At 30.4% G+C, this 14,347-nt stretch overlaps 1 protein-coding gene across 1 annotated transcript; it reads left to right on the top strand.

Annotated features, from left to right (window-relative positions):
• The first annotated feature begins 5,248 nt into the window (after positions 1-5,248).
• LOC145950071 (protein RRP6-like 2) lies at positions 5,249-13,932 on the top strand. Its single transcript, XM_083060999.1, has 11 exons — positions 5,249-7,453; positions 8,018-8,173; positions 8,271-8,429; positions 8,509-8,592; positions 8,703-8,782; positions 8,948-8,998; positions 9,160-9,268; positions 9,952-10,034; positions 10,124-10,169; positions 10,559-10,646; positions 10,732-13,932. Exons 1-11 carry the CDS (start codon positions 7,301-7,303, stop codon positions 10,926-10,928), a joined length of 1,206 nt encoding a protein of 401 aa, XP_082917125.1. The 5' UTR covers positions 5,249-7,300; the 3' UTR covers positions 10,929-13,932.
• The last annotated feature ends 415 nt before the right edge of the window (positions 13,933-14,347 follow it).

A 14,347-nucleotide genomic window follows, 5' to 3' on the forward strand; every position in this document is an offset into this window, starting at 1 on the left:
TTTCCTCACTAGTCTTTAAAGGCTCCCAAGGTGTGCCCCATTAAAGGGACCCAGTACCTCTGTCACCGTCACCTAGCAAACTCTATGGTCTATCGCAGTATTTTGGGTTAGAGTAACCGGTTATCACCTTGAGTGTGATTTTTGACAAGACATCAGGATTTAAGGTCGTTCTTGGGTCGGTCATACGTCAATCACTCCCTATGTTTACGTTCTCATGCCCTCGGTATAGAGGGAACTGTAGTGTGCTATGGTTTTTGTACAATTGTCATTTCAAACACGTGCAAAATTAAAACATACAAACAATTATCAAAGCCAAACAATAAACAAAACAAAGTAAAGGGGAAAATACATTTAAATTATTATTGTTATCTTTCTAACTTCATCATTTATTTGGGCTTGACCCTCTTTAAGCTTCTTAATGGAGTCGCCATATGTCATAACCCGAAAAATTTCAAAGTTACGACTAATGGTTTAGACTACCATTTTGAAAATTCTCATTAATTAAGGAATGCCCGGAGACTAGACCAATCCCTAATTAATGGTTTTGAAACTAGGTTCATGGAGTCGCTATCGTAACCCAAAAAATTCCGATCTTACAACCAAGTGGTATAGACTTCCAATTGAAAGTCTCATAAATTAGGGAATGCCTGGAAACCAAACTAATTCTTAATTAATGGTTTTGAAAGGTGGTTCATAGGAGTCGCCACCAATATTTTGCTCAATATATTGGAAAAAGAAAATTTTTTCGAAAGTTCGATGATGGCCTTAATAACCAAAGTTGGGCACAAGGGTCGATTACGTGTAGGGAAGGTATTAAGTACCCCTACAACACCCTAACCTATGATGGAGCTAGCATAATAAGAATCAATAGTTTAAATATTAGATCCCCTTTATTGATGATTATTTATATACATGAAACTTCAATTACTGATTAACCCTAAAACGTCTACATGATTACTATTTTATTATTTCAAAGAATATTGATTAAAATGAAGAAATTGGGAAAGAGAGAAGTGTAGACTAAAATACCTCTTGATCGAGCTTTATTATATCTCCAAGTATGGAGACTCTTAGGTTCTTTTTAGCTACCTAACACACTACAATGTAACACAAGATCTCAAGAACTACAGGAGGAGGGAGAGAGACAAATTTTGAGCTATATCGTACTTTCTAAACGAATTTTTTCGGTCCTCGGAGCAGTGTCCGAGTCTACTATTTATAGACATCAGAGCTGGCCAGAATGGCCTGTTCCGATTTTTGAATGGCTTGTTCTAGATCAGTTTGTTAAGAGTAAAATTTGAATCTGGAATGGTCTGTTCCGGTGTAAGAATGGCTCGATCCAGATTTGAACTTAACTCATAACAACCTGTGTCGGAACGGCCCGTTCTGGGATGGGAACGACCCGTTCCCAACTAGGGTTTCTAGGCCTTTTTAGTAGTTTGGAATGACCCATTCCAGATTGAGAATGACCCGTTCTGGGCCACTAAATTACCTTTATTGGGCTTTGGGCCTTCTGATGTCATATCGTGTCATTTCTAGGCTTTCAGGAGCTCATTTTCTTCATAATAGAAGTTTATTTCTTTGTTTGCATGTCCGAATGAAATTAGGTGTCCACATTCATCAATCTCAACATCATGTTTTTTCAACAACTAACACTCAGAGTTACATATCCAGTGCCCAATGCTATCTAGGCAAGGAATTCTTAACCTCGCCTATGCTTGGCACTACATAACCTACGCCCATTGTGGCTAAGGTAGAGGCCCTTGAGACCTCGTACTTGGTGTGGTAAAACACCACACCCGACCCAATCTCAAGCAAAGAGTCTTTGCTTCACTCTCATTCGGTGAAATTTAGACAGAGAGCTCTGGCTTGGGCACATTGGGCATCACTCAACTTTGAGCTCAATGTCACCAAGTCAAAGAGCTCTCAAGACTCCCATGCCCAACATCATTCAATCACCCTTAGTGTCGTTCCAACCCAAGACGAATCTTTTTCCTCACGCTCGATGACACCAAACCTATTCCCAACGTGATCGAGATAGAAAGCCTCAAGTTAGAACAATGCCCGATGCTTTGAAAGTGCGCCCAACGTGACATCAAAATTATGCATATATAGAACTTGATTTTGAGCCAAAACTTGAAAATTAGCAAAAACCAAAGACATTCAGTAAGGAACCACGATTCTACTTAACACAAGAAACTCAAATGTAGTTCAAAACCAACATGCAGCAACAACACACATAAGATATCAGTATATTCTTCTTCATGGACCTCAACCTCTATCTTCACAAAACTTTTCACCATTTCAAAACAATTCAATCATAGTCATTTGAAAACCTCACAATAGTTCAGCACTGAAAGCATCCAACAACTTCAATGCATAACAAGAAGAACACGAATTCTAGCTTCCCTTACCTTGGGGTAGCTCAATTCCAAGGTAGAAGAAAAGCAAGATTGGGGCTCTGCACGAACTCAACTACTGGATTTGAGGTTTCCACCACTTGAATCACAAACAACATGGCTCAAAAAAGGGTTTGGAAGAAGAAGAAAAGAAAATTGAGAGAAAAAGAGTTCATGGACCAGAAATCTTCTCTCTAGAAAGTTGCGGCACTACTATAATTTCTCTTATTACATGCGATTTTTCCTGCGAATTTTTCATAAAAATTTGCTGGAAACGTTGTTCCTGCAAATTTTTCTGCGAAATTTTATTTGCAGGTAATACCTTCGTGGATAATATATTTTTGCGAATTTTAAAATTCGCAGGAATTTTTCCTGCGAAATTTCTTGCGAAAAAAATTTGAAAGAAAGTTTCCTACAAAAAAAAATTTGCAAGAAATTTTCCTGCAAAAAAAAATTGCAGGAAAGTTTCCTGCGAATTTTTTCACAAGAAATTCTACAGGAATATTTTTTACAAAAAAAATTAAAAAAAATACTATAAATTCTATATTTTAAGAATTCATAATCTTTTATTTTCATGCCTCATACATAATCTTTTAAATTCTAAGATTGTAGATTATAAGCCTAACACTCCACCATACAATTCAACTTGTAAGGTAAGTGTTACTCCAACTTATATGCTCTTTAATTGTTTTATTTTCAATCGATGTGGGACTTGAAAATTTTTTAAAATATTAAACTTATGAATTTAAATATTTTTTTTTAATTTTTCCTGCAAATTAATATTTGTAGGAAAAGTTACCTGCAAAATTTTTCTACCATTTAGTAAACATTACTTGCGAATTTATTTTTGCAAAAAAATCTGCAAGAAACAAAATAAAATTCTTACAATATTTTTTGCAAATTTTTACCAAGGAAAATTTTTTTTCCATGATTATTAAAATTGTAGCAAAATTTGTAAGAAATATATGTAAATTATTTTTTGCAAGAAGCAAAAAAAATTTGCGAATATTTTTTTGCAAGAAAATTCGCAAAAAATTTCTGCAAATATTTTTTTGTAGGAAAATTCGCAAAAACTTTCTACAAATATTTTTTGCAAGAAAATTTGTAAAAAAAATAACATTTTTCTAGTATTGCGGGAAAAAGTTTATGAGACTCTATTTAAAACAAAAAATTTATATACTTTCTCCTCTAGGGTCAAATTAGATCTTTGTCCAAAGAACCTTCACTCAACACCACTGAAGTTTTAAAGGGATCATCGGACCTTTAAGTCTTTCAACATTGACAACTCAACTTAATAATGATTAAATTTAAAATATATTAAACTTTATTTTAAAACTTTTAATGTTGGCAACATTCAAATCTCAATTATAAGAATGTGAAAATAGGTTAAACACAACAAGTTGATAAACATATATTTATTTATTGCTTATTAAATTATTTTTTCATTTCTTGTTTATGTAGTTTAATTTAATATTTTATTATTAAAAATTTTAATTAAGAGTTTTAACTATGAAATTTTTGGCGCCTTAAGATTTAAAAAAATTATTAAATCCCATCCTAAAATCCATTATGGCGAGAATGCAACCAAAAAGAGGAAGTAGTGCAGAATTATTATTATTATTATTATTATTATTAATTAACTAATTAATTATTATTTTTTAAAAAATATTTTTTCAGTTATTAGAGTTTGGAACGTTGCAATCGTTTTTGTTTTTAGTTTTTTCTGCAGGAATATTTTTTACGAAAAATTTTTAAAAAAATTACTATAAATTCTATATTTTAAGAATTCATAATCTTTTATTTTCATGCCTCATACATAATCTTTTAAATTCTAAGATTGTAGATTATAAGCCTAAGACTCAACCATACAATTCAACTTGTAAGGTACGTGTTACTCCAACTTATATATTCTTTAATTGTTTTATTTTCGATCGATGTGAGACTTGAAGATTTTTTAAAATATTAAACTTATGAATTTAAATATATATATTTTATTTTTCCTGCGAATTAAAATTTGCAGGAAAAGTTACCTGCAAAATTTTTCTACTATTTAGTAAATATTACTTGCGAATTTATTTTTGCAAGAAAATCTGCAAGAAACAAAATAAAATTCTTACAATATTTTTTGCAAATTTTAACCATGGAAATTTTTTTTTTCGTGATTATTAAAATTGTAGCAAAATTTGTAAGAAATATATGTAAATTATTTTTTGCAGGAAAATTCGCAAAAAATTTCTGCAAATATTTTTTTACAGAAAAATTCATAAAAAATTTCTGCAAATATTTTTTTGCAGGAAAATTTGCAAAAACTTTCTACAAATATTTTTTGCAAGAAAATTTGCAAAAAAAAAATAGCATTTTTCTAGTAGTGCTGGAAAAAGTTTATGAGACTATTTAAAACAAAAAATTTATATACTTTCTCCTCTAGGGTCAAATTGGATCTTTGTCCAAAGAACCTTCTCTCAATACCACTGAAGTTTTAAATGGATCATCAGACCTTCAAGTCTTTCAACATTGACAACTCAACTTAACAATGATTAAATTTAAAATATTTTAAACTTTATTTTAAAAACTTTTAATGTTGGCAACATTCAAATCTCAATTATAAGAATGTGAAAATAGGTTAAACACAAATTGATAAACATTTATTTATTTATTTCTTATTAAATTATTTTTTCATCTCTTGTTTGTTTAGTTTAATTTAATATTTTATTATTAAAAATTTTAATTAAGAGTATTAACTACGAAATTTTTGGCGCCTTAAGATTTAAAAAAAAAAATATTAAATCCAATCCTAAAATTCATCATGGCGAGAATGCAACCAAAAAGAGGAAGTATAGTGCAGAATTATTATTATTATTATTAATTAATTAATTAATTTATTTTAATTATTATTTTTTTAAAAATATTTTTTTCAGTTATTAGAGTTTGGAACGTTGCAATCGTTTTTGTTTGTTAGTTTTTTCACAAATATTGAGAATCCTAAACCCGCCAAAATGTTTAAATAATTTATAAAATATTATAGATAAAGTTTATCCATAAACGATTCATGAATGAAATTATTAGAAACTTCTATGTAACTGTAATCAAATTAGTTTTTTTTATATATTAAAATATAACTTATCATATCCAACAATTAAATGTAAAATACAGCACATATAACATAGAAAGTCTATATAATTTGTTATGATTATCTACACTATATATATTTAATGACATTAAAGTTTGTTCTGTTTATATTATATTATATTATATTATATTATATTATATTATATTATATTATATTATATATATATTACTCATAAGATACTTTATCCAATCCTATTCACTAAATATATCTTAAAGGATTAATTTAAAAGATGGTTCATGCATGTTTCTAGACATTATTTTAAAAAAAAATCTAATATGTTTAAAATTTTACAAAATGATGAAAGAATTATAGTAAATTTTTTTCCATAATAAGTAACTTTTACAAATTACACTTTTAGTTAATATATTTTCGGTCACATTTTATTGATAACCAAGTATTTTAAATATCAAACATACTGCTACTATTATTTAATATATTATACACATAACTATTTATAATTTAATTATGACTGAATTTAGAATATATAATTTTTAAAAAAAATAATTTTGACAGCAGGCAAATCTAAATTATAAATAAGAAATCTCGAGATGAGTTCAACTCAACAAGTTAACATTGCATCTATTTAATTATTTAGATATTAAATTATTTTAGTCTATTTATTTATTTATTTGAATTAATATGATCTTTTATTATTAAAAGTTCAATTATAGCTATTAGCTACCAAAAGTTTCGAGCCTGAATATAAATTTTAAAATTTATAATAAAAATTATAATTTGATAGAAATAAAACTTTGATATAGTGGAAATTATAAAATTTTATCCATAATTTTTTTAAAAAATTTAAATAAATGAAATAAGATTATTAAAAAATATTGAAATTATTTTAATATTTATTAAAAATTTAAAAGACCAATCCTAAATCACTATTAAAATGTTAGAGAAGAAATAGTGTAAAAAATATATATTTTTAAATTATGTTTACTTTATTAGAAGTTGATTCGGGAACTCCAAAATATATATTTTTTTTATTTTTTTTCACAAAAATTGACTGTCTTAAATTTTGACAATATATTAAATTTTATTTTAAAACTTTTAATTTTGACGGCAGACAAATCATACAAATGTAAAAATAGGTTCAAATCAACAAATGATTCCATTTATTTATTATTAAATTATTTTTTTTATCAATATGTTTATTTAGTTTCATCTAATATTTTATTATATTAAAATTTTCAATTAACAGTTTTAACTATCGAAATTTTGGCGTCACGACTAAAATTTTTGAAATTTACAATAAAAATTATAATTCAATAAAAATACAATTTTAATATGGTGGGAGTTTACAGAATTTTAGTCGACACTTTCATAATGTTTTTTAAAATTTAAATAACTAAAATAAGATTATGAAAAAGATTTTAAAATTTTATAATAAAAAATTATTAAACCCAACCCTAAAATCCATTACCATGAGAATGCAATGAAAAAGGTTACTGGAGGTTGGAAATAGTTAATAAGTTTTTTCGTTTTTTCACAAAATTGACAATTCTAGATCCGCCAAAAATGTTTAAATAATTTATAAAATATTATAGATAAAATTTATCCATAATTGATTTATGATTTTTAAAAATTTTAAATTTTGAAAATCGCGGTAAACTTTAAATTATAAATAATCACCTTTTCATTACATATTCATTACTTATAGCCCTCTCATCTTTCACTCTCTCTTCTCCATTTCTTCATTCTCATTTTCTTCCATTTGCTATCGAATATACTAAATTTTCAACAAGCAACTTTGTATCTTCCATTCTTGATGGCTAATATGAATCCCAAAATTCCCTTCCATATAGCCACCATTAACAAGCCACAAGATGAATACAACATACGGGTGAACAATGCCAACATACCTTTCAGTCATGCTATGCTAAAATGGAGTGACCAAGAGAAGAGATTTATTCATCCTTTGGTTAGTTTTTTACATTTAATTTCATTAAACATCAAATAAACATATATTTTTTTTTTTATCTATTTATTGTATTTTAGTTTTTAACATTTCTTTAACAAAAACTTATATGCATAACACAATGACACACAAATTAACACAAACTTAATTATATATTTGTTACTTATATTTATGCAAATATTGGTCTTGTAATTTAGTTGTGTATGTATGTGTAGTATAAGTTTATTTTATATATATAAGAGTGGAATGGTTAGTGTAAAAAATCACTGTAAAATTATTTGAATCAATTTAGTTTTTATTATTAAAAATTTGACTAATGTAGTAAATTTCACAAATTTTGACGTCACAATTTAAATTTTAATGCTATCATAATATATTTTCAAAATTTTAAAAATAGAAGTAAGATTATTTATTAAAAAAGATTAAAAGGACATTACCTAAAATTTGACTAATGCTGTCATAAGATATCTATTATTGGTAGTGAGCTTACTCAGTTTTGTGTTTATAGAACCAAAATTACGCCATTCTTGTATGGACTCAAAATAACAATTTTATTATTCATTTCAGGAAAGTTTCTCTGCCATGAGTTTTGTTGATCCTGATGTTAGGAATGTTGTGCCTGTGAAACCTTCCCCCATAGAAAGCACCTCTTTCAAGCTTGTGGACACACTGGAAGATTTGTGTGAGTTGGCTGCTAAGCTGCATTCTGCTCATGAATTTGCGGTAAAACATCAGCACTTCATTGCTTCTTAAGTTTTGTTTTCAACTTTCTTTCTTTACTTATTATGCAAATGTACTAATAGTGATTGAGAATATTTAGGTTGATTTGGAACATAATCAATATCGCTCCTTCCAAGGCTTGACTTGCCTTATGCAAATCTCAACAAGGACAGAAGATTTTATTGTTGACACTTTGAAACTTCGTACTTTTATTGGACCCTATTTGAGGGAAGTGTTCAAGGATCCTGCCAAGAGAAAAGTTAGTGGCACACAATTGGTCTTTCTTTAAACTCATCATATTTTCCTCATTTTGCTGACCCAAATTATGGTATAATTAGGTTATGCATGGGGCAGACCGTGATGTTTTCTGGCTTCAGCGAGACTTTGGCATTTACATTTGTAATTTATTTGACACTCATCAGGTTTGTTTAAAAATAAATGACTCAGATTATTGCTCTTATTAATTAGACAATATTATAATCTTCTTTACTTTCTATCACCCAGACTAATATATTTACATTGATTTTATTAGGCTTCAAAGGTGTTAAAACTAGAGAGGAAGAGTTTGGAGTATCTTCTTGGTCATTTTTGTGAGGTTACTGCAAACAAAGAGTACGTTGTCTTTATGTTTTTTTACTTAAACTTTTGGATATTAGGTTGTCTTACCAATGTCTAATCTCCTATGTCTTTACCATTGTCTCTATCTTGATTTGTTTTTTTAGTTTTAAAATACTTCAATTTTAGAAGTTTTACAAATTGCACGTGACCTCCTTGCAGATACCAGACTGCAGATTGGAGACTACGCCCCCTTCCTTACGAGATGTTAAGGTATATATCTATTTTGAAACTTCACTATTTTGATCGTTATGTGAAGCTTTCCATGATTTTTTTCAATTTGTTCTGAGTTTGGTTTTAGCTTGATAATTACTAATACAACGTCATGGACAAACTAATTACTCCAGTTTGTTAAACTGTTCTTTTGATTACAGATATGCCAGAGAAGATACACATTATCTGCTATACATATATGATTTAATGAGGATTGAGTTATTTTCTATGCCTAAGGAGTCAGAAAGTATTGATACTCCACTGATGGAGGTATTTATTTCCACCTCAATGTTATTAAGTTTATATAATAAAATTGATTTAGTTGCAGATTAGCTTTGCATATATTTCAGAGTTAGCAAATATATTTTCTTTGGTTTAAATTTATTTGAAAGTGTTTGAGCAACCTTGAAGTCTTTAAATTTAATTAGCAAAGTAGTAGGAAACAACTTTTCTAGTTCTACTTTTTTTAAGGTTATTTGTAGTGCTATGCTTGTTTAGAAAAAAAAATCGAGGGAAATTTATATATTTTTTTGAAACTTATATCCAACACTTATGAAAAATATTATTTTTCCCTCCAAAATTATGCTTATCCAAAGAACCATATAGTGGTTGGTGGTTTCTAATTGCTTCAACCTTTTGTTGCTTCAAAGATACCAAGTTGAGAATAATTTAATTAAATAAGCTCCAGATTTATCTATCCTTACCACAAACACAGAACAGAAGATGTTCTTTTGTTCCATTCTTGAAAGTAATAAAAGACTTTTATTTTATTGGCTTGAACTTATATATACTCCTGTTGCAACTCTTTGTTCCTGATGAAACCTGTTTGACATATTCGTATACAAATTAAGAATTTTTTAAAAATACTATTACTCAAAGTCATTAATCAAATAGTGATACAACACATGACTTAATTTTATTATCATATGACTTGAATTGCTCTTGACTGACAGGTTTACAAGGGCAGTTATGATGTCTGCATGCACTTATATGAAAAAGAAATTCTGACAAGGAAGTCATTCCTTCGTATATACGGGTTTGTTACCCTTTCAATTGTCATTGTTTCATTATTATACAGTTGTATATAAGATTATAAGTGACAAGTGTTCCATGCTTTTGGTACAGGTTGCAGGGAGCTGGTTTGAGTGCTCAACAACTTGCTGTTGTTTCGGTAAGTTTCTCTTTATTTTCTTATTTGTAGCACTAACATTGCATTATATGATTAGGAAGAAAGTGTTGCTTTATTTTCCGTCCACCGCTATTGTGTAGTAATTAAAAAACTTTCCAATTTGAAATCTTTTGATATAAACTATGTTGGTGGTTTGAAACCATAAAAATTCCAATTGCTGCTATGTGCCATCAGATTTTATCCCATGATACAAGTCATTTTTATTGTTTATTTTTTAACACAATCCATAATAGCATAAAACATTCAAAAAACTAGGGAAATGTTGGTGTGTTGCATGTTTATATTGCATTAAATTTGGATTCCTTGCTCTCAGTTTTGAATTTGTTATCTGTTACTGTTCATATATTTAATTCTATTTACCTTGCTTCCAGGGTCTGTTTGAATGGCGTGACTTTATCGCCCGTATAGAGGATGAGAGTACTGGATATATATTACCAAATAAATCTCTTCTTGAAATTGGTAAACAAAACTTATGAATTTTCTTATCTCTGTAGCAATTTGGTTGTATCATGACAACTTAATTTTTATTTTCTTGTTTTTACAGCTAAACAGATGCCTATGACTACAAACAGCCTCCGTCTATTGGTAAACTCGAGGCATCCATACGTGGAGCTGAGTCTTGAAAATATTGTTAACATAATTAGGCACTCTATTCAGAGTGCAGCAGCATTTGAAGAAACTGCTCAGTTACTGAACAAAGGACATTGTACCTGTCTGAGGGCACACTCCTGTTCTTCCTAGTGAAAGGGGACCGAATAAGAGCTCCAACGATGTCTTCAAAAGTGGGGGGAGGCACCTGCAAAAGGTACTCCGACGCTCAAGTTAGTATATGCACGAGTATCTAGGTTAAAAATGAACAGTGACATACCTTGTTACGTGAGACCTATTTATAGCATCTGACATGGGCCTGAGCGTGATGGGCCCTATTAGATGTTTACCAAATTAGGTAATACGGTACTAATTGGTCGTTTAGGCTTTAATCATGTACTTACCTTTCTTGACTGTGATTACTTGTTATGACTCGCCTAACCCTTCGGCAAGAGGCCGAGCCGTCTAATCAATACTAGTCGGAGCGGCAAATGACCGAACCGTCCAGTCCGTACACGGCAGCCTGTATACTTCCGGTATGTTATATGTCGGCGCGGCACCTGACCGAGCCGACTCGATGAATGATGATGGTCCATATTTGCATTAACCAGACTGATGTAGGTTCTCGGCCTCATGCCGAGCCGATGTTGATGATGATGCTTGTACGTGGCTATGCATGGGTGTCTGACGAAATGGCACGTGTTGGTCAACGTGACCGATAGGGACCTTCCGGTACAGACATGATATTGCTACTATTGAAGAAGCCACTGAACAATTGATTGAAGCTCATCCTGTAACTAATAATATGCTTAGCAATTGCCACAATTTTGGGCAGTCCCACGTCAGTCACCTGAATTCATGGAGTTCAGCTTATAGAGATGTTAGACAATTTCACTTAGCGCCAATTGGTTTTAGAGAGCCTATTGTCCATCTTCGTCATTTTCCTATAATGGTAGCCATTCCTTATTCAGGCAGACATATGTGGAGGGCAGGTGTTAGACAGCCCCACATGCTTGTCTCCAATTAGGTTTAAGTTGAAATCTAACACACGTGTCGGTAGAATGTAAAAGTTGAAATTTTTGAGTGGTATAGGAGAAATTTTAAAAGTTGAGCATTTGTGAGCTTCATTAGCACAATCACAAGTTGGTAGTAAATAACTCTGTACATTACAGTTCTCAATTCAGATTCAATAAAATTTTCAATTTCACTCTCTTCTCTCTCAAATAGTATTCAATTTGCAGAATTTTTATTTTTTTATTATTAACTTTATTTATAAGTTCTGTCTTTTATTTTTATTATTTCTTATGTTGAGATTTCAAATTACAGTTAAGAACGTATTTGTTGCTTGCTGTCTTTGCTTCTTTTGGAATCTCATTTGTGATTTGTACAGGATTAATCCAGTAACGTATAGAATAATAGTAAAACAACATTCTAACTCAAAACCTACTCTTTTGGTAAGATGACTGAAGACATTTCTTGAATGCACTGTTTACAATTAAAAAGATAAAAGGTGAAGTTGCTAAACTGAATTTAAGTTATGTCTAGAGATGAATGTCAAGTCAAAAGAGAGAGTGCAAAGTGTTAGAAGATAAAAATTATCCGCTGATATTTTAGTTCACACGTTAGAGAATCCAAAAGACAAGGTGTAGTGAGCTCCACATCTAAGGATAGAAAAAATTTCAATCATACTTTGCATTGCTAGTCTGTATGAGTATTACTATTTTTTACTTTGGATATTCAGTAAAGTTCATATCATTAAGCCTCTTTGGATAATGAAGAACACTTCTATAAGAATTTGGATGCTCATGAAGTTATTTGTTAAATTGGAATTCTATTTATATCCATCTTTGATATTTGACAAAATTATAACTGTTTCTTTAATCCTTTTGTTATCAAGTTTTATCCAGATTTTAAAGACCTGACAATTATGCAGTGTCCATTGCCTTGAAATCATGCGCAGGTTTGCGGAACCTTGGGCTGGGGAAATGATTCATGGATTTCTTAAGAAGGAGAAGATAGAAAATGATAAAGTTCAGGATATTTTTGTGGGGTCTGCATTCATTGAGTTGTATTCAGAGTGTTGGACCAATGAATGATTCTGTTAAAGAGTTTATGGAGTATCCAAAGCCAGAAGTGATTTTATGGACTCTGATAGATACTAGGTATGAAAAGAAAGGAAGTCCTGAACTTGCACTTTGATCCGGTAACACATGTTAGTGCTTCTTCTGTTTGTGCTCAGTTGTCTGATTTTAACCTTGGATATTATATATTGGAGCCCAATGATTGCCTGTCGTGCTGATACTGGAGCTGAAACAAATGCATTACATCTTTAAAATGAAATGATAGATAAGATAATTGAAGCCAACAGGGGTTACTGTGGTTAATGCACTGCGAGCTTGGTTCAAATTTAGAAGAAGGTATGCATATTCATAAATTAGCAGTCAATTATGGTTAAGTTGGATATCACTGTCTCTACAGCTCTTATGAAAATGCTTTTCACCTGAAAATGCAATTTTGACCTTTTCAACAGAATGGCCAAGAAGAAGGTAGTTTCTTGGGCTGTTTTGTTTAGTGGCTATGCTAAAATTAAATGCAGACTATAAATGGAACTCGAACTGATACTATTGCCCCAGTGAAGATTCTTGCTCCAGTGAAGACTAAAAAAAAAAAAAACATGGTCGAGATAAAGAATGAGGTTCACAGTTTCATAGCTGGTGATACATTCAATGGTGAGTCTTATCAGATGTATGAAATGCTGAGCAAATTAGATGCAAAAATGAGAGAAGGTGATGATTCTCCGTACAGATACAAGAAATCATTTTTAATCATAGCTTTGTGGAACTTAAATCTGATGGGGGAGTTTTCCCATGGCATAAAGATATATACCATTATTTAGATGGTTTACCCTCTGGCATTCAGATTGAGGAAGTTATTTGTGGCCAGAATTGAACTACCTTTGCAAGCACTTTTTCTGCAGCTAGACTTAGCACAGCCAATTGTAACTATAGACTACTTTTAACTTTGTTTATTTGTTTTTGTAAGTTTAACTTGGTTATGTAGTCAGTATTTTATTTTTGACCTACTGAGTTGGTTTTTTTGTATTTGATAGAAACTATTGGAAATTTAATTTTCCTATAAAATGCCTGAATTTTCCTTATTTAAAGACAACTCCCATCTATTCTTGTGTTATATGACATGGTCAAACAAGCTAGTATGAGCAGATAGTGTGTAGCTCAATATATGTGTGCGCGTATTTACACCCTTTTGCATTTACACCCTTTTGCTTTGAGTTGTGAAATTTATCCACAGAAAGTTTCTATATCAACACTGCCTCATTGTTTTGAGTTGCACCTTTTGTTTGTAGTTTTGGGTTGAATTATTGTTTATAGGGAGGATTATTTTCAAGTTCTCTATAGGTAGCAAACCAAGTAGAAGTATCATGTAACTGCATCAATTGATCCTCAAGAAAATCATCTTTAATAAGAAGGGAATCAACACTCCCCCCTGAATCCTGCTCATGTGATCTGCTACCAAATTCTCTACATTCCTATCTTTAATCTCAATATCAAACT

This window comes from Cajanus cajan, chromosome 1 (assembly GCF_000230855.2).
Source record: "Cajanus cajan strain Asha chromosome 1, NIPB_CcT2T_4, whole genome shotgun sequence".
Taxonomy (NCBI): domain Eukaryota; kingdom Viridiplantae; phylum Streptophyta; class Magnoliopsida; order Fabales; family Fabaceae; genus Cajanus; species Cajanus cajan.